Source organism: Nelumbo lutea, chromosome 1 (assembly GCF_056320005.1).
Source record: "Nelumbo lutea isolate HS-2025 chromosome 1, American lotus-T2T, whole genome shotgun sequence".
In the NCBI taxonomy this organism is placed as follows: Eukaryota; Viridiplantae; Streptophyta; class Magnoliopsida; order Proteales; family Nelumbonaceae; genus Nelumbo; species Nelumbo lutea.
Window position 1 is genome coordinate 130391442 of NC_142684.1, and position 26073 is coordinate 130417514.

At 34.0% G+C, this 26073-nt stretch overlaps 3 protein-coding genes across 4 annotated transcripts; 1 reads left to right on the forward strand and 2 right to left on the reverse strand.

Moving 5' to 3' along the window:
• Positions 1 to 3620: 3620 nt before the first annotated feature.
• On the reverse strand, positions 3621 to 11930 carry LOC148877561 (protein RETICULATA-RELATED 4, chloroplastic-like). Of its 2 annotated transcripts, none has more exons than XM_088966104.1 (6): positions 11692 to 11930; positions 7863 to 7931; positions 6213 to 6344; positions 5851 to 5895; positions 4426 to 4561; positions 3621 to 4136 (listed from the first exon to the last, which is right to left on the reverse strand). In XM_088966104.1, exons 1-6 carry the CDS (start codon positions 11716 to 11718, stop codon positions 4081 to 4083), a joined length of 465 nt encoding a protein of 154 aa, XP_088822230.1. In that variant the 5' UTR covers positions 11719 to 11930; the 3' UTR covers positions 3621 to 4080. The 2 variants fall into 2 exon arrangements, with proteins under 2 accessions (XP_088822230.1, XP_088822231.1); XM_088966105.1 differs by lacking the exon at positions 11692 to 11930 and adding an exon at positions 8072 to 9089.
• A 5345-nt stretch (positions 11931 to 17275) lies between these two features.
• LOC148877562 (uncharacterized) lies at positions 17276 to 17798 on the reverse strand. Its single transcript, XM_088942159.1, has one exon. The coding sequence runs from the start codon at positions 17749 to 17751 to the stop codon at positions 17479 to 17481; it is 273 nt and encodes a 90-aa protein (XP_088798285.1). The 5' UTR covers positions 17752 to 17798; the 3' UTR covers positions 17276 to 17478.
• Positions 17799 to 22065: 4267 nt separating this feature from the next.
• LOC148877563 (adenylate-forming reductase 03009) lies at positions 22066 to 24114 on the forward strand. Its single transcript, XM_088947651.1, has one exon. The coding sequence runs from the start codon at positions 22157 to 22159 to the stop codon at positions 23822 to 23824; it is 1668 nt and encodes a 555-aa protein (XP_088803777.1). The 5' UTR covers positions 22066 to 22156; the 3' UTR covers positions 23825 to 24114.
• Positions 24115 to 26073: the final 1959 nt, after the last annotated feature.

Here is a 26073-nt window from a genome sequence, read left to right on the forward strand (position 1 = left end):
CTGATGGAAGTGATGGCTCTTTGATCAGAGGTGTAAATTGATTGATCTAGTTCAGATCATAGTCTTAGCTCATGGTTTTCCAATCAACAAGAGGGTCTAAAATGAAATCTTACTTTTTTTATGGTCAAATGGAGGTATTTGGTCATGAAATTTGATGTGCTGGGGTTCTTTGGGCCTTTGAACATGGTGGCAGAATTTTACTGGTCAAATAAGGCTTAGATGATGGAGATTCGTAATAGGTGAGCTTTTGAACAATAAGATTCGTCAAAACATAATCAAGGCTTGATGTTGGGTTAAGCAAGGGAATTTGGGGATAAAAATTGGTGGGCAGGTATTGATTGGGTTATGAGGTTGTTGGAAAGGTTTGATCATGTTAAGTATGTGCAGATCATGGGTTTCAGGTTCAAGGAGTGTCATAGTGTTATATGTGTCGAATATGGAATCTCTAATGGATGATTGGCTAAACCCAGGAATTTAGGGTTGAAATTTTGTGTGATTGGTTGTTTAAGGATTTTGTTTCACATGATGGTGTTTGATTGGGGGTCAAGTATGGTGATGTGGCACAATCAAAACCATCAAAAGGGAATCATGTAGATTTAACAATGGATTTATGGGCATTCAAGCTAAAATTTGTTTTCTTAGGGTTTTGGCATGTTTTAAAGTGACTACCGTGATCCAATTGGGCATCCGGAATGTAGGAGATGGGTCAAAGAAGTGACCGAGCAAAAATTAGGTGCTAACAATTTCCAATTGGTTTTACATTTTACATTCAATTTTCATCATTAATAAAAGCATTTTTATTTATAATACTTATTATTGTTTAATATGTCAAATATATAATGTTAAAAATGTTTCCAATTTTTTCTTTAATTCCTATATTTTTTTCATTTTATCTATTTTCTTCATTTTATTATTTAATTGTGGCAACAAGAATTTTTATTTTAACAAATATTTTTATTTAATATGATGAACATATAACATTAGAAATGTTCCCAAATGTTTTCAACAAAATTCTATACTTTTTCATTCTTTGTGTTCTATATTTTTAAATATTTTTTATTCAATTATGACATCATGAGTACCTTTAAAAAGTTGAATCGTTGACCCACCATCTAGATAAGAAAATAGCTTTGCTTTCGAATCAATTGTAAATTATATATTTCATCTACACTATATAAATATTTTTTTCTAATCACACTTAATTTTTGTTTGACATAATTAAGATTAATTTTTTATCTATCATATCATCCATTAATCCATTTGACCCAAACCACTAACCTACCACCTAAAAAAAAAAAATAGTTTGACTTCTTGATCGACATTAAATATAATGAATGTATAATATTAAAAATGTACCCAATATTTTTAATTTTTTATAAATATATAACAACAAATAAGTGCCTCAAAATTTTCTAATTTTTTCTTTACTTTTGTGATTCTTGGTATCTTTTATTTCTAAAAATTTTCTTATTTGATTCCCCGGAACCACCAAGGCCAGAGTCAATTCACAGGGTAGGTTTCAGTTCCAAAAAACCTAAAACTGACCCCTACATGGTAGGTTGTAGGTTTTGCTATGTAACCAAACTGAACCAACCCATGCTTAATCCTAGGTTAAGCCCAATAGAATAATCCAAACCATATTTGAAATTGCACTAAACCATAATAAAATGGTTTAATTTGGTATGAGAATTTCACATACATATTTTACTAGCATGTTCAAACCACATTAACTGGATTGTGAACACCCTTGGTGAGCATGAACAACCAATAAAAGCGGTGCAATCAAAACAATATAGATTTTCAAGAATACTATTAATTCACTCTTTCCATAGTCTGCTTGTCTTTCAACATTAATGGTGAAACTTGGATCGGTTAGCCTGAACTCGGCACAAAAGAATTCAAGTTGGGTTGAAGGTTAGAACAAGATTATGGTTGAAAAAATATGGGCCCAATTTAACTTTGGGTTGGGATGGAGGCTTAGGAAACCTGTCCCAATCCCTATCCCACATGTCTCTATTTATATATATCAACAAATTAGCAAAGTCTTTGACTAAATGGATTGTAGAATGTTTTGTATTCATTAATAAGGTTTCACTCAGATAAGCTTGCTTCTTTGTGCTGTGAAAAATAAATTTGAGCAAAAAAAAAAAAAACATTTTGAGCAATTTGGTAGAAGTTTCTTTTAAAAACATGATATCCTAAAGCAAAAGCACTTTTAAGCCCAAAACACAATGTACGCATCTTCGCCGGTTTTAACAACACCAATTTTGAAGCTATCCTTTTTTTTTTTTGTTTTTTTGTATTTAACACAACACTTTAATAATACTTGGAGATAAGTGGTAATAGTGGGACTCAAATCCCATATTTGCTGGCTGAGTTTGGGTTGGACCCATCTGAATTAGAATCAAATTGAATGGATTGGATGGACCAATGAGACATTGAATTGGACCAATCCAGACTAGTGCTCTAAAGTATTTATTAGATTGGATTAGACCTAATCCATCTGTAATGAATTTATATTGGACTGGGTTGGATTGAACCAGTATTTGATCATTGACATAAGATAAAAGTATGGGTGTCAATAGATTGGGATTGGCCCAAATCTAACTTAAAACCAATTTGAACAGTTGGACTGTTCAGACACTGAATTGGACCAGTCCAGAATGGTCCAAAACATTCATCGGATCAGATTAGACCTAGTCCATCTATAATGGACTCATATTGGACTGAATCAAATTGGATCAAAATCCAGTCCATTGACAGCCCCAGGCATCACATGCGTTGGCACACACACACAAACAAATAAAGAGAACCATGCATGTGCATGGGCTGGGTCGGGCCTAATTATATATATATATATATATACACGCACTAGTTTAAAAAGCATGAATAGCCAAAAAATAATTATAGAATTTTCTCAAGACAAAATTTACCCCTCCATATTTAAATTTATTGATAAAACAAGAGGGAAAAATAGAGTAATTCGTTATTAATATTAAATGAGTTGAAAATAGGTAATATTGAAATATTCAATGCATTGAATTTTCTCTCATTAAATCCTACATTTAAGTTATTAACTTGCATTTACCTTTGTTGAATCATATATTTAAGGCATTTTTGTTTCTTCTCATCATTAAATTCTATTAATTAAATCCATACATAATAAATTAATAATTTCAATAATATAAAAACTTATACTTTTAAAATATATCTAAAAAAAATAGTGTTTACATCTAGGTGGTCGTAAGAAATTAAACCATTTTGAGTCAAATGGGCTGTTGCCACGACAAGAAAATTGACTTTTATTGCCTTAAAAACTGCCGCTAAAGGTTTTACCGGCAGCCGGAAAACTGCCGCTAAAACAATTGTTGTTAAAAGTTCTAGTGGCAGTCACAACTGCCGCTATAGAGATGCACTGACTGCCGCTAAAACTATTATATTTTTTTCACACCTGCCCAAATAACCCGAAATTCGTTCAAAATAAACTGTAATTATTTTTAATTACAAAACAAGATTTTAATTTGCTTCAAATAAGCCATTTTATATTCAATCATCCAAATTGAATTGAAATACAAAAAAACAAAATACAAATTCCATTAATTCATTCATTCATTCTCAAAAATACAAATTTCGTCCATTTATTCTTAAAAATATCAAGCTCCATTCAAAAGACTTTATACAAAAACTTCTTCGGCTTCTCCCAAAAACTTCTTTACAAAAATACAAGCATGGGTGGTGGCATAGAATGTGTATGGATGGCTCTGAAAATGCTGTTGACTGAAGTAGCAGTAGTGATGGGTGTAGTCATGGTACTCCGGGTTGTAAGGGTAGGGCCACATCTCTGCCCTCCTCCCCGTCTTCCTCACTGCCTTGAGCACTTTCCTCTGCCCCACCCACCCAGTTACTGTCACCTTCTGCATCTCCATGTCTATGCCTTGGTTGTAGAAATATCTTCAGAAGCCTTCTCCTTTGATGTCTCAACATCCTCACTTTGGGAAAGACTAGCCTTATCATGATGATTAAACAACTGGGACTTATAACTCCAAGTAGGATTTCAGATTATCCTCAGTTTCAATGTTTCTATCTTTGTACTCTTGTAGCTTGGAGAACCTCCATTGATTTATAACTGCAGCATCCTGACAAAAAATAAAAACTCCAGTCATTATACCACTATATAATACACTGAAAAAACCCACTAATTAGTGTTCCTTTTTACCCATTCTTATATGTGAATCACATCACATTGTGATCCTGGATGAAATTGCTACCCTTACAGCAAGAATACGAGGTTTCTAGAACAAGGCCAAATAGAATGATAAATGATTGGCAAAAGCTCTAACTACAGATGAAGGAAAACTGAAAACAAGGATTGCAAGATGGCATAGCATAGATAAAACAAAGCAAACACGATGGCATTCTTCATACCTAAGGTTGCTAGAAACGGCCATATAAACGCCATAGGCAACACTGGTTGATAAGGGACTTCCTTAGCTTCACCAGCAAAAGACTTGTCAACAGCCTTTATTGCATTAATCAAGGCATTGGTTACACCTGTACCAACCTGGAAGAAAAATATTCAACTTTCATCATGTACTTGCATTTACACAATTCGAGCCTTAAATATCCTTTTATGATGTCAAAAAAATCTAAAATTGGAAAAGATAAAAAATGAGGGTTGAACTTTGTTAAGTCTAAGTGCTTTAAAGAACATAATAAGTATAGATGAGAATAAGGGAATTGTATCAATCACAAATATCAGAAATGCACAGAAAGTTACAGCCATGTGTAATAAGAAGCATTAATCACTCACTTTAGAAACAATATTACTTTCCCAATGAATAAAATCCTGATCATGCCAAAGAAATTAACTTGAGAAGCTAATGTACATAGAATAGTAATTGGATGAAGCCTCAACAACACAAACACACACATAAAAAATACCTTAGAATATATTAAAAGCAACAGAAACATGGAACTTAGGCCTTAATACAAAACAGAAAACATTCAAAGGACTTTTTCTAAATATTGGTTCCACAAAGAACACCCTAACAACATAACCATAAAGAAATGCCAACAAATATGAACAAAGGAGAGGTGGACTGGATACAGATCTAACCTTTGGCATTTTCTGCAGAAAGTGGCCACCCAAAGATTTGAACCCATGTTCTCAATCTTATCACCCCAAGATTTTGTCATTGCTCCTAATTCTATGATAATCATCCAAAAGAAAAAGAAAAATGCTATTATGGATTCATTTGCAGGAGAGGGACTGCACAGGCAAGAGCTGTATTCATTCTTCCCCCTCTCCCCCTCACCCCCAAAAAACAAAAAATAGGCTAGTGACTGTTATGTTTATTTGGGGGGAGGGGATTGCTTGTTTTTGTAGGTCTGATATGCCTTCATCCTTTGTTTTTGTTTCATACTTTACTTTTCTTCTTTAATAGAATTTCCTGATCAATGCTGATAAAAAAAATCCTGATCAAATGCCAGTAAAAAAATGCAAAAGCTAATACAAAATTTACATTCCTATCCTGTTTTCCTTCTCCGCATTCTTTAGGCTCAATTCGGAAACAGTATAAATATAAATATGTACAGTGCAAATACATACAAAATACAAGGTTTTGTATCCTACATATTTGTATTTGTACTCATTCCAAACTGATCCTTATGTTTTTGTTTTTACAAGCTAATATGGTTCAAAACTTAAAAAACATTATGAAAAGTCAACAGTAAAAAAATTAATAGGACGAAGGATAAAAGCCTCACAGAAGAATATATCAGTTTCCAGAGGTTAAAACCACATAAAAGGTTAAATCTAAATCAAAGGGTCTCCTAAGAAAACTGACATACCAGAAATGCGCTGGTTCCAACTGCAAAAAGCTTGGCTCCATTACGCTGCATAAAAGATCCAATACCACAAGTTAAGATGATGCATTTGGAAATGATATTTTAAACATTTTTTATTTAATTCAATAAATGCATTTAAAAAAAATCAATAAAGTAGGTGAAAAGCAATAAAGTATATATCAACAATAGCACTATGGCTCCTATTCTCTGTAAAAATGAATAGGATGTTCCAGCCAATGCAACCTGCAGACATGATTCCAAATATCAAGTAACTGTATGCAGAAACAGCTACTAATTCAATGACTTACTACCCCCACCCAAAAAAAAATGCTAATTCAATGATATCTGTATAAATAAACAGTAACCTGAAAGGCATTATCAGGACAGCTGTGGAAGAACTTAGCAATAGATCCAGCACTGACTGCAAGAGGTGGCCGAAGGAATACTGTGGGAGCAGGAAGCCAGACAAGTATAAAATCTGCAATTATGGACATAAACTAAGAAACAAATTGCATTAGCTAGATAAATAAACCAGTTTTTTAACAAATAAATCAGTTCAGAAAATATCATTTCAACTAATGAACAAAACCAGAATAATTATCAAGATAAGGGCTTTTTTGTATGCATACAAATCTGTATGTTTTGGACTATTTGTATTTATTCCCCATCATTTTTTCAGTTTCTGTATTTAAACCTCCAAGTCATTAGGTTAATCATGCCAGCAAGGCTGCACCATGTACACTCTGTTTGCCAACTCCTTTTCCCAATTACAGTTCCATAATTTTTTGTTTCCGCAGTTAGGGGGTCAAAATTTGTCTCATCAGTGTGATGTTTGGTATCATTAAAAATTTTATTTCATAACCAAGTAACAAAACTAAGACCTTGCATATTCCATGTGATTTGCAATTTTCAGAAGCTATAGCCACTTTACTAGCATAGTATCAAAGGATGACAGGATTGGAGTTTTCACAAAATTTATTTTAATTAAACCTTCTTTATGTACTTTCTTGGTTCTTCAGAGTTAAATTGATGAATAAAGTTATGTTCTAATCAATATATTGAGATTTCCAATTAATGGTAAGCGATGTACATCTTCCTCTTCTTTGCCATTTTTTTCTTTTTTCCCTTCAGTCCCTTGCAGTTTAATTGGTTCTTCGAGCTCTTCTTATCTTCTTTTCTTTACAGTTATTCACCTTTCGTCCCCAATTTCCCACCCCAAGGTTCCATATAATCCACCCCTACACTTCAGTCACCCAAATTTCAATTCCTTAAAACCAAATCAGCCCTTTATAGAATTCCAAATACATACCCAAAAATCTACCTACATATTCTTATCTTCCCAAATTCCATTACATATAGATAACCATATTATGAGCACTCTTACTAAGTAAGCTATGGTCACTTTACAGTGTTTATTACTCATTAGCTTGAAAATAATAAAAACAAAGAAGTCAGTCAACAAAAATATTTTGAATCTCTTTTCTATCTTCACTCAAATGAATGAGAAACATGGTAGGAACCCCATGGCTTACTCAATGAGAGCACACTTGTCTGATCGACACTCTTACATACAAGTGATCCACATTTTTTTATATAAACAAAAAGATAATCACATTTTGACGTTTTAAACTGCAAATTACCAAATAACCAGAATCTGACACTGGTAATATTCAATGAGGTAATAAAGGTTATTTGGTAATTTAATAGTCATTATGCAACAATGATTTATCTATCAATTATCTATTCTACCAATGAAAGCAGACCAGTAAATTGTCATCCAAGAAAATTAACCTATTTCACGCACTTCCTTGTGGAAGTCGGGTTATTGTAATAGACATTCTTCTTCTAATACAGGACCTACCCCTCTAAATTAATTTAATAAACTTATATATATCCTCTGCTATACAAACATAATAATATTCCTGTAAGAACTTAGTGTCCAACAAAGTCCAGCATAAACATAACCAGACAAATTTTAAATTAAGATTCATTTTCCTGTTAAGAAAACGGCATACCACATCAGCTAAGACAAAATCCAGCTCCTTCATAAAATTCTCTCTACGTTGGTCATACTCTGCAGCAGTCTGGAGTCATAACTCAAACAGATTATGATTTTATAATTGGACGAACTTTAAGAATAAAATACCAGTAAAAAAAAGAAGTCAAACAAAGAACACAAAATAATAACAGAAAACTAATTAATAAAATGCTTTAATAGGCTTACATTTTAGAGCAAAATAATTATGGCACAGTCAACCTCATAAAAGGTACATAAAGCTAATCTTAACAAGTGACAAAGGCCATTATCCAATGTTGGTCCCAGCACCCAGCTATCAGGGGTCTTGGGAGGGGTAGACTGGATATGGTCCTAACCTACACCGAGGAGATGAGCATCTTGACCATTTAACAGTACTTGAGTTGGCTTGGATTGACTTGGCTCAATTAAAAATGTCATTAGGCTCTTTCTACCTCAATCTTGCCTAACAAGGCCGTGGATCGGATGGATCCCCGATTAGTACAATGTATAACAAAATAACAAAATGAAAATATTAAGATATGATAGAGGTTATATGTTCATTGACTCTCTCTTATCTTTATAATCTGGCTATCACAGATCAGCACCCTGCCTCAGAAATGTTTTCCTTCCCAAATCATCAGCAACTTTTAACTAATTAACTATATTCCAATAAAAATATAGCTTCGACTCCGCTTTAAATATCTATTAACTATGCATAGTTCCAACTGTCTTAAGTTTGCTATTTTGAATATCTAATGAGGTTTGGTTGTTACACCAAAAAAACCGTTCACAAGTAGGAAAAGTTGGCCACCAACGGCAACGCTGGCATTGGGTTTGTCTGTTCTTCATGATTATCCCTATATAAACCATAACTCCTCTCTTCTTCTGCAACCCAGTTCCGATCAAATTCTCTGGCCTCCCATCTCCTCAGTTCAAACATATCCAGTGTGTTCAAATGGCACCCAGAGGGACGGAGTTGGCTCTTGTGGCTATCCTCGTGCAATCCTCAAGCTGCACGAATGTGATCATCAGCATGTCATCGTGCTTGAATTACATTATAGGGAACTCTTCAACCCCTGAACCTCAAGTGAGATAAATCCTTGAACCCAAGAGCTTTTAAATAGATTTAGGAAGTGAGATGAAGTTCTGTAAGAGAACGAATAAAACTTGTTGAGAAACAAGTGAAGAAAGACAAGACTATTGGAACTGAAAATCACAACACTTGAAACAGAGGATACAAAGAAAATGAAATATATATATATATATATGAAAATAGAATAGTAATGTCGTAAGAAGACAAAATGGAAGTTGATGCTGCGGAAGTGAAAGATTGAACCTTACCTGAGCGATCGACCACCGGTGGGAGGGGTTTGTATCGTTGAGAGATCTGTCATCCAAAACAGATTTCCAACTCTCCAATTTCATGAAAAAAACAAGTGATAAGGTATAAACAACTGAAATTATAAAAGCGGGAGGAGGGAGGGCCTAGGTTCCGCGGGAAGTTAAAATTTCTAGCGGCTGTCGCACATGTGTCGGTCAAAAAACTGCCGCTAATGCCTATTTTTCTGTATTGTGTCACAATTAAATAATAAAATTTAAAAATACATAAAATATAAATAATATAGAAATTTAAAATAAATTATAGCTACTTTTAATATAATATATTCAACATATTAAACAATAATAACTATGAAAAATAAGAAATGTTTTAATTAATTATGAAAATGGAATATAAAATTTAAAACCAATTGAAAATAAAACTATTTTTCCTATTCTTTCTCATTAAATCTCGTATTTAAGGTATATTCTCTCATTAAATCATGGACTTAACATCTAATTTTTTCATCATTAAATTATACTAATTAAATGCACAATATTAATTTTAATAGCATAAAAATAAATTTTTCGAAAAGTAATTTGAAAATAAAACAATTTTATCTTCCCTCTTGGTGGTGGATAAACAATTTAACAATTTGGGTCAAATGGGTTAACTAATTATTCCATAATTAAATAATAAATAAAATATCAAAATACAAAAAATAAAAAAGAATTAAGGTATATCTCTAATATTATATATTCATTATACTAAACAAAAATAAGTATTATATATAAGAATGTAATTTTATTAATGATGAAAATGGAATGTCAAATCTAAAATCAACCTAGAAATGAAATGCGATTCCAAGGTCTAGGGGTGAGCATTATTCTGTTAAAACTGAAAAACTGAACCAAAAATTTCAGTTTCAGCTTGTTCAGTTTTTGGTTAATTTGGTTATTGAACATTTCAGTTTCGGTTTCAATTTTTAGAATTACAAATTCGGTTAATAGAATAAATCGAACTTTAGTATATAATATGTAATATATAATATATAATATGTAAGATGTAATATATAATACGCAACATATAATATATAATATATAATATATTTATATTTTAATATATTAATATAATGAATTTTTATTTCATAATATTTATTTTATAATATATATATATAATATTATATGAATATAGAATATATTGTTAAAATTCGGTTTTAACCAAAACAACCGAATACTGAACAAAAAATTTTGGTTTCAGTTATTTTGGTTTTTCTAAAATTCAGTTTCAGTTCGGTTTTTTTTTTTCAGTTTGATTTTTAAAATTTCAGTTTATTCAGTTTTGTTTTTAACCGAATAAACCGAATACTCACCCCTACCAAGGTCTACCTGTGGAACTTGATCTTTCTTTACTCTCCCCCTTCATGAAGAAAAAAAATGAAACATGTCCTTCAAAAACTTGATTTCCAATAATGATAATATATAGTTTAAAACTTATATTATCTTTATTGATTAAATCCAGTATTTTAATATGTAGATTATCATAATATATTAATATATGGGTGAAATTTTGTCATTATGTTTAAATTTTGTAAATATTACCTTTTACATTATTTATTATACACATGCAAATATTAAAATGAAAACAAATGATCAAATCACTTAAATAACTCTATGGTCAAGTGAGAACATGGCTTTTGTAACCATGAGTGCTTGGGCTCAAACCTCATATCGTTAAAAATATTTTGGAGTTTATTTCAAGGCAAGTTTGGTTCCAAGGCCAACCAAGGTCGGTTTGGGTAAGGTAAACCCCTAGACCCTAGAACCGACTTGGGTGGGGGTTGGTTCTAAGAATTTGGAACCAAACCCTAACTATCACTTACTCGGGTAAATGATACCCATCTCCTAGGTGGTAAAATAACTTTGCCATCTTGGAGAAAGTTGCCAACACATGGATGGGACAAAAATTCTTCTTTTGATAATGAAATTTTATGGATAAAATGGCTATTATTTTATTTACCCGAGAAATAAAAGAACATGGGTAAATGCACTTACCCGGATAAGTGAATTTACATAAATAAGTAACTTGTCAAAAAGAGAATGGGACCTAAGAGATAACTTATTTTTTGGTGCAATTTCCATCTTCTAAGTTTTCCTGTTATTGTTGAAAATAAGCTTTTATATCAACTATGAGGTACGTAAAAGAGAGTTCTGATTCTTATCAATTTTTATGATGATGAATCCCAATATGCGATCAGGCTGTCCATTATGAAGAGTTCTTTTGGTCTTCATTGATATAAATGTAATTCTAATAACAAGATGTTATATTAATAAAAGAACTTACAAAAGAAAACAGCACCCTATCCCAAAAAAAAAAGAAATAGGGCTTACATTGTTGCTACATAATTCTGTCCTATACGCACAAAATCCAGCCATTGAATCAGCAAAAACATTAAACTCTCTAGGAACCCAAACCACTATATCGGGAATCAAATTCCAATAAATCTTACCTCTTCCTCAGGCCTCCACAATTTCATTGCCAAAACAAGTGTTTGATTCTTAAAGGAGAAAGCCTGACCAGAGAGAGGAAGTACAACCAAATAAACCTGCTTACTCTACAATGCAGTAATAGATGTTTAGTTGTTTCACCAGCTTGCAAGTATAGTACACAGATGTGGGGAGGAAGATAAACTCAACAATTTCTCTTTCTTCGCCTAAGATTACAAGTATTAATTCTTCTCAAACAAGCTTCCCATATGAAAAAAATTGACTTTAGAGGGGATCCTTTGATTCCAAATCTTTTTAAAAGAAAGCAATGGAGCTTGAATATGCAAAAGTCTATCTATTGATGGAGTCTCATTGGAGAGAAGCCTTCAAAAAGAACTTGTCTAAAATAGGCCCAAAGGATTTTCTGACCAAGTTCTATTGTTTGTTCTATTTGGAGAGATATAGACCTCAAAAAGATAGGAGAGACGGTTTAAGAGTTCTCATTTTCTAGTTCTCTAAGTGATCTATGCCTATTGAAAGTCCAAATGACAGGGTTGGAAGAGGAAAGAAAGTAGAAATGGGATCATTTGTGCTAAGTAAGATTCTAAAAAACCAAGGGACCTATAAACAAAAAAGCATTTCCTACCAAAGATCTAACCAAAATTTAATATAGGCTCCATTTCCCGGCCAACCGAACTGACCTAATCAATTTGTCAAGTGGAGAACCGAAACCGGTCGACTATAAGGGGGAACCAACCCAAAATTGAAAGATTGATTTGGGTTAGAGAGAGAAAGAGATTAATATGCAGTGTTAATTGAGAAAACAAAGCACAAACCAAATTTGAGAACAACAGTTACAAATTTCAAATCATTTAGTCCTTTACAGTTTGAGAATCACAATTCCCCACCCATTTGAGTGTATACCATACCTATTGATGATAACTACAACATACAAGCTGCCTTTGGTTTATAGAAACTACCAAACCTTCTTTCCAAGCAGCGCACTGTTGTTATAATTAATCTTGCAAATACCCAAACCGTAGTGTATTTTGGCTTGCAAACCATCCTTTTCAAAACCGGACCAAACCGGATGGTCAGACTGGAAAAACCGGGAACCAATCATCTAACTGGTTCTGTTTTCTTTAAAAACCGGATTTCTTTCCAAAATCTTTGATTTTAGTCAACAAACCGCTGAATCAGACGATTAATTGTTCAAACCGTTTAAATGGTTTTGACCATTTTTTATTTTTTTTATTTTTCTGTCAAAACAGGTCGAGCATTTAATTCAAACGATCAGATTGTTCGACCCAATAATCAGACCCCTGACCAGTTCAGTTTTAAAAACCATGCTGCAAACATGATCCCGGTTCATCAAATCTTCTCCTTTGCAATGCTTTTCTCTCAACTCCTTCCCATAAGAAGTTGGAAATACTAACTTTATAAGAGTGAGCCTACCACCTATGGACAATTAATTCTTTTTCCAATTAGCCAAACACTTTTTACACGTTTTAGTCATTGAGCCCTAAAACTGAGGGCATCTTGATTCCCACTTAAAGTCAATCCCAAATAAGTTATAGGCCAAATCTTTGTGTAGCAGCCCACCAACCTTGCGAGAGAGATTAAGAAGGTATAATTTGTTAGGTTAATTCCAACCATACACTTTTAGAGAAATTGATCCCAAAGAAAGTAATTGCCTGAAAGCATTAGATGTGAAGCTTTAAAATCTCCAAATCTGTAAGATCTTCCTCTAAGAACAGAATTGTGCCATTTTAATATTGTAAGTAGATCTGTTCATGGGCCGGGTAGCCCGACGGCCTAGTCCATTACTTTTTAGGTTTGGACAAAACTTCAAACCCGTGGATTCGGGCTTTCTCAAATAAGCCTGGTCCGGGCCCGAGCCTGGTCCGATAGTATTATGTATAATAAAAAAGCATTTATGTTATATATAATATATATTTATTTCTTAAATTATTAATAAATATTATTAGAAAATAAAAATTAGCTTATTAAATTATTATTAAATTAATATAATATTAGTTTATAAAAGTATGCTGAAAATAATACATTTTGTGTATAGGTCGGGCTTTGGGCTTTATATAAGGATCAGACTCAGGCTCAAGATATAGGCCTGATGGTCAGCCCAGGCTCGGGCTTAGGCCTACACACTTTCTGTAAATAAAGAGATAAAACCCAGCCCAGCCTATCAACAGGTCTAATTGTAAGTGGGTTACCTAAACACGATCCCACCCTACTTCAAAAACTTTCAGAAGATTCCTTTTAGGTGCCTTTTTGAGAAAATAGATCAAAACATTTGCAACCAAGTAAAGAAAAAAGGGGGATAGAGGACAGCCTTGTTAGTAATGAAGCCTTTTGCCTTTTGGTTCCCAATTGGCAAAATTAAAAACCAAGTATTTTTTTATGCACATGTGAGTCTATTTAGTAATGAAGCCTTTTAGTATCAAAAGAGAAGCCAAATAGTTCTAGTTTACTCTATCATAGACCTTTTTCCAGATCTAATTTCACCAACTATCCTAATTCTGCCACTACTCCTTTCTTGAACCCATTCATTAGCAATTAAAATACCATATATGATTTGCCTTCCCCTAAGCACATCGATCCATTGGTAGTTTTTTCTGTCCCAATTACTGTCTTGAGTCTCTCTGTCAATAGCTTCGCAATCACCTTGTAAAGGCTTGTTGTGAAACTATTTGGTTTAAAGTTCTGTACTTCTGAAACTCATAAAGGTTGAGTTTGTACCCATTAATTGTGGAGTGTGAAAATCTGAAAAAAAAAAAAAAAAACAAAACTTCCAAAAGAGCACCTGCAATAACCTCCCAGCACTTTTGAAAGAACAAGATATAGGGAAGTTGTCTGGACCTAGAGCTTTGTCCCCATTCAATCTAAACACTGCCCTTTCCATCCAATTTTGGTCCTCCTTAGAAAGTATGGGGCCATCCCATCTGCTAGGAGTAGGACTCCAACAATCTATTTGTCTTCATTCCATTTACAAAGACAAATGAACTAAAGCTATTTCCCTCCAATAATTTTCTGAAAGCAAAAGAAAATTTTCATTAAGAATCAGAAAAATAGGGGGCATGAGACCTTTCGTTCAAAACAAAACTAGAGTCAAATCTTGATACAGAAATCCAGAAATAGATAAAATAACAATAACTTATACTAGGGGTGATAACCTTTGTTTACTCTAGGTGATTTTCAAACAGCTTTTAGTTGTGTCGCCACCTAGACATTCTTATACTTAAAATTTTTTCCTCTTGGTTTCCACTATCACCCATTCTTGATTTGAATCGTTTTTCTCCTTGATCAAGTTCCCACTAATGTGCTCGCCTTTCTTCGCAGGAATGGCTACATGATAAGAATTCACTTCATACCTTGCTTTTGGAACACCCTGAACCATATATTGACGACATCCACTAAAAAGGTATTTCAAGTTTTCATTGATTCTAATCTCCATATCATCCCAAAAGAATAGGAAATCTGGGCTCCAATGGTAGTGGCCTATCCATCAAAAGTCCACCACCATAGAACGTTGGAGCATCAATAATGGATCCTTCATCGAGGCTGGGATTGGGATTAAGGTGTCCTTGAGTTCCATAGGCCTGATATTTGTAGATCTCCAAATCAGAGTACTTTACATAGGGCCATCTCTCTAACAGCAGGCTCTCCATATCATTTGCTCACTACTCATGGACATTGTTTCTTGAAGTTAAAAGCTGCAAATTAATGTCTATATATTTTATCTTAAAATCTATTTGTGATTTGTTGTTATCTTTTTATATATATAGTACTGTAGAAAGGATTAAGGGTCTATTTGGTTTGTAGTCGGAATCGGAATGATCTATTCTCATATTCTATTTGATTCAGACAAGAATGAAAAGGAAATGAAAATCAGTAGGAATGGGATTTCATTTCTATGCAAGGGAGGAGAAGCAGGGAATGGAAATAGAATTCCAATTCTGCTCAACCAAACCATTTCGATTCCAATTCTAAACCCCTATTCCCGCGAACTAAGCAGGGCCTAATTTATTTTCCATCTAGTTAAATTGATTGGTTGAATCAGTCCAAAGGTGTAAAGGACATGGATTTGTGTCTTCACGAAAAACTTAGATTAGTCTTGTCCAAAAGGTGTAAAGGACATGGATTTGTCTTGTTGTAGTAGAACGTTTGATCTCTATAGCTATGACAATTGGTGGGTGAGGAAACATGAAGACTACGAGAGATATATAGGTGATGACTAATCGGTAGTATCAATGTTTTAATCGACCCAAATTCTGAACCTTTTTTTTATCCGGGTCATGGGTCAATACTTAATAAAGTCAATTCTTTTTTAGTTTTTTTTTTGTTTTATTTTATTATTTTTTTAACCAAAATGTGATGTATAGAATTTGAGGCTCAAACATCAAAGTTCATCAGTGTTTGCATAGCATTTGCTTAATGTGAAAAATATGCTAAAAAGTGCATATTTTTATAAAAGAATAAATAAAAAAATATAAGGCAAAACAGAAGCCATTCACATAAGTATCACTATTAAGGTTGAAGATGCATCTATCAACTCTTGCTTAATGACATTGTGCAAGCAAAAACCTTCTCATTTTTAGCCAAAAACAGGTAATATGGGGAACAAAAAGAATCTTAGAGTAGAAAATGAAGCTTATTGTTACTTTTTAGTGCTTCCAAATCTGCAAACTTTTCTTCTTTTTCTTTTGCCAAAATAATAAAAACTTTTATGACTTAGCTAAAACATAATAAAATCTTTTGGTGTATTAATTAAATAATTTTTTTTAGAAAAGAAACCCAAAAATTTTGTAGAAAACATTTGGGTACATGCATTTGTCATATTAAACAAAAATAAATGTGATAAATAATAATTATTTATATTAATGATAAAAATATTGAAACAAAAAATTAAAATAAACTTGAAAAAAAAAATCCACCTAAGTAATGGGTCAATGGTCCAACCATTTGGGTAAATGGGTCCCAATTCTGTCATAATTAAATAATAAAATTAAAAATAGATAAGAACATAAATTACAAAAATACAAAAAGTATATATATATATATATATATATATATATATATATATATAAATTGACACATCTCAAATTTCATACATTCATCATATTAAAGAAAGATAAGTGTTAGACAAGAAATAGATTTATAATTAATTATGAAATGGAATAGAAAATTTAAAGCCACCCAAAATTGAAATCGTTTTTTCTTTTGAATCAAATGGATCAACCCATGCTTTCATAATTATATAATAAAATTTCAAAAGTAGGTAGAAATAAAAAATTATGAAAGATACAAAGAATTTGTCAACAAATTGGATACATCTCTAAACCCTAATCTTAGGATCCATTTAGTTCGCAGTTGGAATCAAAATCAAAATCCTTCAAAATCGGAATCAAAATGGTCTATTCTCATAATCTATTTGGCTAAGATATGAATGAAAATGAAAATTAGAATCAGCAGGAATGGGATTTCATTCCTAAGGGAGGGAGAAAGAATGGCCATTCCCTCAAATGGGGGAATGCCATTCTACCAGGAATGGGCAACACATTCAAGGAAATTATTAGTACATTAAAAAGATTTGAGGAAAACATTTCTTCTGTAATTAGGATAATTAATACATAGTACATAATTTACCACAAGACTTTTCCTTGAAGCAAAAAAAAACAGAACATACGATTTAGTTAGAGATAATAGCAAAAGCATATAAGAAAAGAAATAGAAAAAAACAAAATCTAAGTACATGGCATCAAAATACAATTGTGTTCAATGTATCATTTCAATCATGGTTTTCCACGATTGGCATCAGTCAGCTCCTCAGAGAGTCCACCACCACCACCACCGAGCGTCGGAGCATCGGTGGATCCTCCACCAAGGCCTTGTTTGGGATCAAGGTGTCCGTGAGTTCCATAGGCTTGACGCTTGTAGTCCTCCAAATCAGAGTACCTTACATAGGGGCTGCTCTCTAATGGTAGTCTTTCCACAGTTTCCTTTTTATCTGTCGTCTTCTCATCTTCATACTCGGACTCTCGCATCATCTGCTGACTACTCGACATTATTTCTCCAAGTTAACTAAAAGCAGCAAATGTCTGTAAATTTTGTTTTAAAATCTGTTTGTGATTTGTTGATATCTTTTGCATATGTATATATACTATATACTCTATCCCTCTTTAGGTGAATTAATTGACCGAGTCAATGTAAAAGGTGTGAAGGACACAGGGATCCGTGTCTTCAACAAAAATTTAGATTAATCTTGACCAGTGGGATGGTTGAGGTTATAATTCCATTTTTAGTTTTTACAACCCAATCCCCAATAGAATGGTTTTGTCTTGTATATATTTTTTTTCTAAAATTACTTCTCTTATAATGTTATTTGATCTTTATAACTGTGACAATTGGTGGGTGGGGAAACACGGTGATTATCATTATCAGAGATCTGGATTTGATCCATTAATATTCCACAGAAATTTAAACAGTACCTATACTACGGTCTGATAATCGGATTAGAATGCATGGTTGGTAAGGGTGTCAATAGATCAGTTTTGGATGACCCCGTTTAATCCAAAATTAATTTGGACGGATTGGACAGAGTAACAAAACATTGGATTTAATTAATTTGGTCCAAAATATTTATTAGATTAAATTTTATATTGAATTGGATTGAATTAAGCTAATATATGGTCAATTGATCTAAAATAAGAATATATGTGTCAATAATGAACTGGGTTTGGGTTGAAACCAATATAAATTAAAATGAATTTGAATAGATTTGATGGTCCAGACATTGAATTGAACCGGTCCAAATTAATCCAAAACATTCATGTGGAACTAGTCCATTTATAATAAACTTACATTGGACTGGATCGGATTGGACCAAATCCAATCCAATTGACACCCCTAATGATTGGTTGAACCAAAAAGCAAAAACCAACAACTTCCCTGCTTTAATGGTTTGAGGCATTAATGAAAATGAGATTTCATGAAAGCAGAAAACATGCAAATACCCTGAAATTACAACTTCCCAGTTCCCGGCCAGTTTCTTCTCATGCCTCATTCAGACTGGTCTATAGAGTTACTCGGATTCAATGGAATCATTTTAGCGCCATTTAAGACTTTGTTTGGACTTTTTACTAGGTGGAGGAAGAATGTTGTGTCACAAGAAGTGAATGGTAGGAAGTGGAAATCTTCTATTGTCGTCCATTATTAGTTTCTCTCTTACTGAAATCCTTGACTTGTCGCTTGCCACTGAAAAGAAGACTTTGTGTAATGGGCAGTATTGACCACGCAAACAGACACACTTAGCCAATGGCGTTCAATACTCTTTTGACTACAGTACATTAATTGGAATAAAGCCATGCAGCATTTCAAGAAATAAACTCATTTCGCTTTGTTCTTATATTAATAACCAGAAATGGATATCCATTTCATATAGTATAGCATTCTGGTTTCAGTTTCCATTTCATATGTATACCTATGTATGTGTGTTTATCTTTTATATGTGAATGTGTGTATCCCGTACTTTTGTTCTTAGCATTTCACATATATGCCATATATTAATTGGATGTTCCCATCTTATCCGAAGCCACCTTATTTAATTTGGTGAATGGAGATGCATCTACCAAGAACCATTATTATCTCATAACTATGATGATCATACATATGTATGTTTGCTGTTAATTAATGTAATTAATTAAACAATAAGCACATAGAAAGAATAAACTAACATTTTTTTTATATATAAATGATTCTTAATGAACAATTATGTATGAAAATAGTAAAAGCTATTAAACCATAACACACTAAGATATAGGTTTCTATTTCATACAATATATGTGGCTTGCATTGATTTTCAGTTTATGAATACAATGCTTGAGAAGATCAATAATTAATTATGTAGCTGCATTAAGATTTTTTTGGTACGTAGAGATGTTAGGAAGCTTAATATATTATACAATAGATGAAAATTAATATATTATAATAAATTATTTCAAAAAAGACATGGGTCAAAATAATGAAAAATGATTTAAGCACTAGTCATATATAATTTAGTAATATATATGGCATGAGAAATAATTAAAAGGCGATCAACCTATATTGTATATAGTTGAGAGAAACTTAGATGATCCAGATCCAATTAGCTATCGGATCAGATAAAGTTATATCAAAGGGAGCCTGACCCAATGAGTTTACGTAGCTTTCGAGGGATACATATGATGGTTGGTCGGGTATCCTCTGGTTCCCACCATCTAGACAGGATTCGGGTAAGCGTGTGACCTTTGAAGGACAAAAACGAGTGCTCGCCGCATTCCGTCATTTCTCTGGCACACGCACAACCGTGAATACAAAGCGAGTAAAGGTGTGAAGGGCCACAAATTCTGGCTCTTATTCCAAGTCTAGTTCCTTTTTTTTTCTCATTAATTAATCTCAGACAGAAGTTCCAACAAACTGAACTTGACAAAATTTGATCTTTCTATTCTAGTTTTAAAAGAGTAGAAAAAGAATGATATCATTAACACCCTTTATTTTCAACGTTCCGCCATCCCTAATATGCTTTGTTTTGAATTGATTATGGGGTAGAAAATTAAATAATTTTCGATTTAATTAAGTTTCGTTTTAATTAGGGGTCTTCATCTGGTCGGTTTGGTTCAGCTGACCAATTGGAAATGGAGGTCTAACCGGTTTTTCAATTGAAAAATCGAACCAAATTGAAACAAATTTATATCGGTTTGATTAGCTTTTAAATCTGCTTTATATCAGTTTAGGCAATAAAATTGTTGGTAAGTGCTAAGTAGAGGCTGGGGTTGCCTAAAAGAAGATTAAGCTTCCCTGCAAGGAAACTGAAACTTGGGCGTGGTTGCATTTTGTGGTCTAAAATTAATGCTTTTAGTTCTTTAGAACTGGAGAATTCATTTAGTTTATTAGAATGGAACTGTCTTGGCCGTTTTGGGGACAATAAAGGATCAGCAATATACGGGTTCTTGAGGGATTATGGATCTGCTACCCATACTTATCCACAAGATGATGCTACCGACAAGTCACAAGACACTGCGGGTCTTACCTGATCAGGCATTTCTCTTGGTTGTCTTTGGTTTGAAGAAAAAGATAGAGAAAAAGAAGGAAATGGTAAGAGAATCTTTACAAATCTTTTATAGCTCTTTTGCCTTTCCCTATCTTTTTCTTCAAACCAAACATAGGCTTAATGTATACTGTAGTGAATGTCCTATGGATCCTGTGGGTAGCATTCTTCTTTGGGGTAACAGACCTATACTCATTATATATATACTATTTTCTAAACTTAATTTGCAACAGTTACTAGTTTATCATTGAAAATTTGTACTTTCAGCTGATTTTTATCCAATCTCTGATTTTATGAAAGCGAAACGCATTGGACATTTCTAATGCCATTGATCGCTAACCAGTTCTAATTTGCTTCTTCCAGGAAATAGCCCTTTTTTATAAACTAAAGAAAATGATTTCAGAAAAAGGTCTACATCCTGGAAGAAACAAAGGAGTAATCCACTTAGAACGGGTTAGTCAGAAATAAATGAAATACCTAGTGACCATTTACGTAGCTAGCCACCTTTTTAAGTCTTGGGCCTAAGGATTCCATTATATTGTTGGTTGTCCTGTCAGTAATTTTCCTCAAGGTATTTAACTAATCTATTGAAAAAATTGCCTTATACTCTGTTTGGGAAGAATGCAAATATGTACAGTACAGAACTACAAATACAAATGCTGTCATCTGTCATAAATCATGCATGTTTGTATTTGCACTCTTTCCAAAGGGAGACTTATAAAAAATTAATAGAATAATAATTTTTTCTGCTCTTACAATATGCACCTTTCTAGTGATTCTAAGTAAACAATATGTCCACTAAGAATTAAAGTCTTCATTTATCATGATGAAGCGTTTAATTGATTCTTTCCCTAAGATCAATCACTTACCCGACCTTAATGCTACTTGATCCAACAATCCGAGAGAAATCCATCACTTGGGAATTTTTTTGGTCCACTCCATCCAATAGCCCGTCAACCCATGCGGAAATCTTTTGGGATAAGTATGGGAACTTTGTTGAAAATATATTAGTGAAGGGATCTGCTACTCACAAATGGGCGCCTCACATGCACATCCACCCTGCATTGGAAACATCTCTCGTGATTGATAACTAATAAGTATGGGAGATGTTTCCAATAAATGATAAGATGTGCGTGTGAGCGCCAGTGAGGAGTGAGGCGCCAGAACATCACCAAGATATACTACTCGTATACCATTGACCAATCATGGCTGAAAATATATTAATTTAGTCTGAAAGTCTACAATTAATTTCCAATTTCCCATAGCCAATTAGCTTATAAAAGCCGAACTTGCTCTTACCAGAAAACACACAAGCTAACTCTCGAGCTCTTCCTTTCTTTGATTCCCTCTCCCCTTTTCTCTTCTACGAATTAGAAAGCTTCGCCATGGAAAACAAGAAAAACATTAGTAGGTTCTCAAGCTGTCGGGGAGTTGCTTTCGAGATCAAACCCCCAAGTACCAATCCCTTCGCCTTTGCACCTCTTTCTAAAGAGGAACATTGCGATGGCATCAAGATTTGGCTTCCTTGGAACCACGGCAACTCTTTCAGAGTTTTTCCAACGACTGATATGCTTCAAAGGTCCATGAGTCAAACCAGCAGCCATTTCTGTGATCTCGATCATGAGGATCACAACGATGATGACAGCAAAGTAGAGGTGGTTGTAGAAGGAAGCAAAGAGGATTTGGAGAAGCAGAAGCCTGTTCCCATTTCGTCCAACAGTAAACCTGAACAACCGCCACCACCCAAGGCTGCACGTAAGCAGGAATCGAGACTGTCAATTATACTACTCGATCAAGGCCTATTCACAGTCTACAAGCGACTCTTCACCGTGTGCTTGGCTCTAAATGTGATCGGTTTGGTCCTTGGAGCCACTGGGCATTTCCCCTATGCAAGGCGCAAGGCCGCACTCTTCGCCATTGGGAACATACTGGCTTTGATTCTCTGCCGGACCGAGGCTTTTCTGCGTGTGGTTTTCTGGCTAGCTGTGAAGCTGTTAGGGAGATCATGGGTACCTGTACCGTTCAGGACTGCCACCACATCCTTCCTACAATGTCTTGGTGGAATTCACAGCGGTTGCGGTGTATCTTCGGTGGCCTGGCTCGTATACGCCCTTGTGCTCACTCTTGAGGACAGAAAAAACACATCACCGGAGATCATAGGCGTGGCTTCCACAATCCTTGCTCTTCTCTGCCTTTCATGCTTGGCTGCCTTCCCCCTTGTCCGCCATCTCCACCATAACGTCTTCGAAAGGATCCATCGCTTTGCCGGTTGGACAGCCCTCGGTCTCCTCTGGGCCTTCGTCATCCTCATCTTCTCCTACCAACCAGAATCTAAAATCTACAACGTACGCGGCTCCAGATTGGTAAGCGAGCAAGAATTCTGGTTCACATTAGCCATCACGCTTCTGATTATCCTTCCATGGGTTACTGTGAGACGAGTTCCAGTCAAGGTATCGGCTCCTTCTGGCCATGCCTCGATTATCAAGTTCCAGGGAGGAATTAAGGCAGGCATCCTGGGCAGAATTAGCCCATCACCCTTGTCCGAGTGGCACGCCTTCGGCATCATATCGGATGGCAAAGATAACCACATGATGCTTGCAGGTGCAGTCGGCGACTTCACAAAGTCGTTGGTTTCAAACCCACCAAGCCACCTGTGGGTGAGGCAGCTTCACTTCGCGGGCCTACCTTATCTCGTAAACATGTACGAGAGAGTGGTGTTGGTGGCCACAGGTTCCGGCATCTGCGTATTCCTGTCCTTCCTGCTACAGCCAAGCAGGGCGGATGTATGCTTGGTGTGGGTGGCGAAGGGGGTGGAGCAGAATTTCGGGAAGGAGATCAAGGAGATGGTGAGTGGGTTTCCAAAAGACAAGGTAATTGTACATGACACAGCTGTCTCCGGGCGGCCCAACGTAGCAGAGATGAGTGTGAAAGCTGCAAGGAGGTGGAGAGCTCAGGTGGTCATTGTCACCAGCAATCCAGAAGGGAGCCGAGACGTTGTGAACACATGCAAAGCTGCTGGGGTTCCAGCCTTCGGCCCCATATGGGACTCTTAAAAGTCCTAACTCCTAACCTAATAGATTGTGCTAGGTCCCCATGCTTTTTCTTTTCGTGCCTTCGGTCCCCCTTTCAATATATATATTGAGTCTCCAAAGTGTCGTCTAGTTCAAAGTCCAAAGCACCGTTCCGGTGTAAACAGAGTCTACAAAAGGTCTCTCTCCAATCAACCAAGGAAGATTTAAGTAGTTATATCAATGTATATGAGTATATCTAATGATCTAATCCGGATTAAGTACATGATTTTCTTTATTTAAGCAAATTATAATCTCTATCTATATCTATACTACCTTAAAAGTGTCAATATATCTTATTTTCTGCATTTTTCATTTTATGAAATTTATCTTAATTTCTTCTTCAATTAACTATCCCTAGTGGAAATTAGCATTTTAATAAAGAAACCTTAATTCAGACAATTCAATATTCATCACTCATCATCATTAAAATCAAGTACAAATGCTACCAAGCTCATACTTCCAAATTCAAAATTATGGGTTTATGCTTTGTCATCATTGTTCGGGATAATATATAGTCTTAAGTAAACAAAAGGTCATAGAAGTTGCAATAATGAACGACCCACATGCATATGAACCAGGCATCACAGACAAGTTCAACTTTAGCTTTGGTGGCTTGTTTATATTCACCCAAACTCTTTTTTCTTCCTCCTTGAAGATAATAAGACCAAAAGCCACAATTACCAAAATTACAAAAATAAAAAAGAAAATAAAAGTAGCCAAGAAATCAATAGTGTGAAACAATTAATTGATGATATATTGATACAGTGGGTTCACTGTTGCTTTGTGTAGCCATTGAAGAAGAGTAGAAGACTCACATGTTCGCCTGAACTGTTGCCATGTATAATTTCAAATAATTAAACCAGAATGAATTGAAGAGGGCTCATACTTTCAAGAATCTAAACACACAATCCTATTTTGAATCTCCATGAACCAGTATAAACTTAAAAACGGGTGGGATCTTTACAACAAGATGTTTCTGGTCAATGCACAAGTCATAATTAGGATTAAATAGAGGCATTCAGAATTCACACCAGTATATCCATAAAAAAAAAAAAAAAAAAAAAAAAAAAAAAAACTGCATCAACTAAGGAACTATAAATGTTTTTCCTTTTACAGCACATTGAATCTATTGCCGTGTGTTGTTGAGAAGAATAAAGGATGAATAAATGATTCCAATGTCATATTGAAGAAGAATATGGTCTAAATTTGGAAGAGTAAGAAAGAAATTGTAATGACTTTTCATTTTACCTCTAAAAGCATTTAACCCTTTGCATGGAAATTAATTAAAAGAATGTGATAAATAAAAATTATTTTCATTAATGATGAAAGCACAATAAAAGAATTAAAATAACTGGAAAAGAAAATTGTTTTTCCATCTAAGTATTGATCAACAGTCTATAGGGTGCAACTTGGTTAGGCCCAACCAATTTAAAATGGGTTGGGCTTGGATTTTTGGTCCTAGGGCTGGATCAACCTGGGCCCAAAAGTTTTAAGTTTTTTGTTTTGGGTTCAGCCCAAGCCTAACCCTTAAGTAGCCTAACCTCACCCCAACCCATGTCCACACCAACTATATATTTGTATATAAAAACATATTTGCACATGTGCATATATATGCACACATATTTGTAATACATCTATATCTATACTACTTTAAAAAGCACCAATGGCCTCAAGAATATTTCTGAAATTTTCTAAAGACAAAATTTATCCTTTTCTATTTAAATTTATTGATAAAAAATGAGGGCAAATAGGGTAATCGGTTATTGATATTAAATGAGTTTAAAAGCGATAATTTTAAGATATTCAATGCATTCAATTCTCTCCCATTAAATCCAATATTTAAATTATTAACTTGCATTCATGTTCATTGAATCATATATTTAAGTCTTTTTTGTTTCTTCTCATCATTAAGGTTTATTAATTAAATCCATACTTAAAATTCCAATAACATAAAAGCTTATACTTTTAAAGTCTACCTAACAAAACTAGTTTTTTCATCTAGGTGATGGTAAAAAATTAAATCATTTTGGGTCAAATGGGTCAATACATGCTGCCATGGTTAAATAATAAAATGAAAAAACAGATAAATAAAAAAAATAGAAATTAAAAAAATTGGGGAAATTTTTAACATACATGTTAAACAATAATAAGTATGATAAATAAGAAATGTTTTTATTAATGATGGAATGGAATGTAAAATTTATAATCAATTAGAAATAAAAATATTTTCC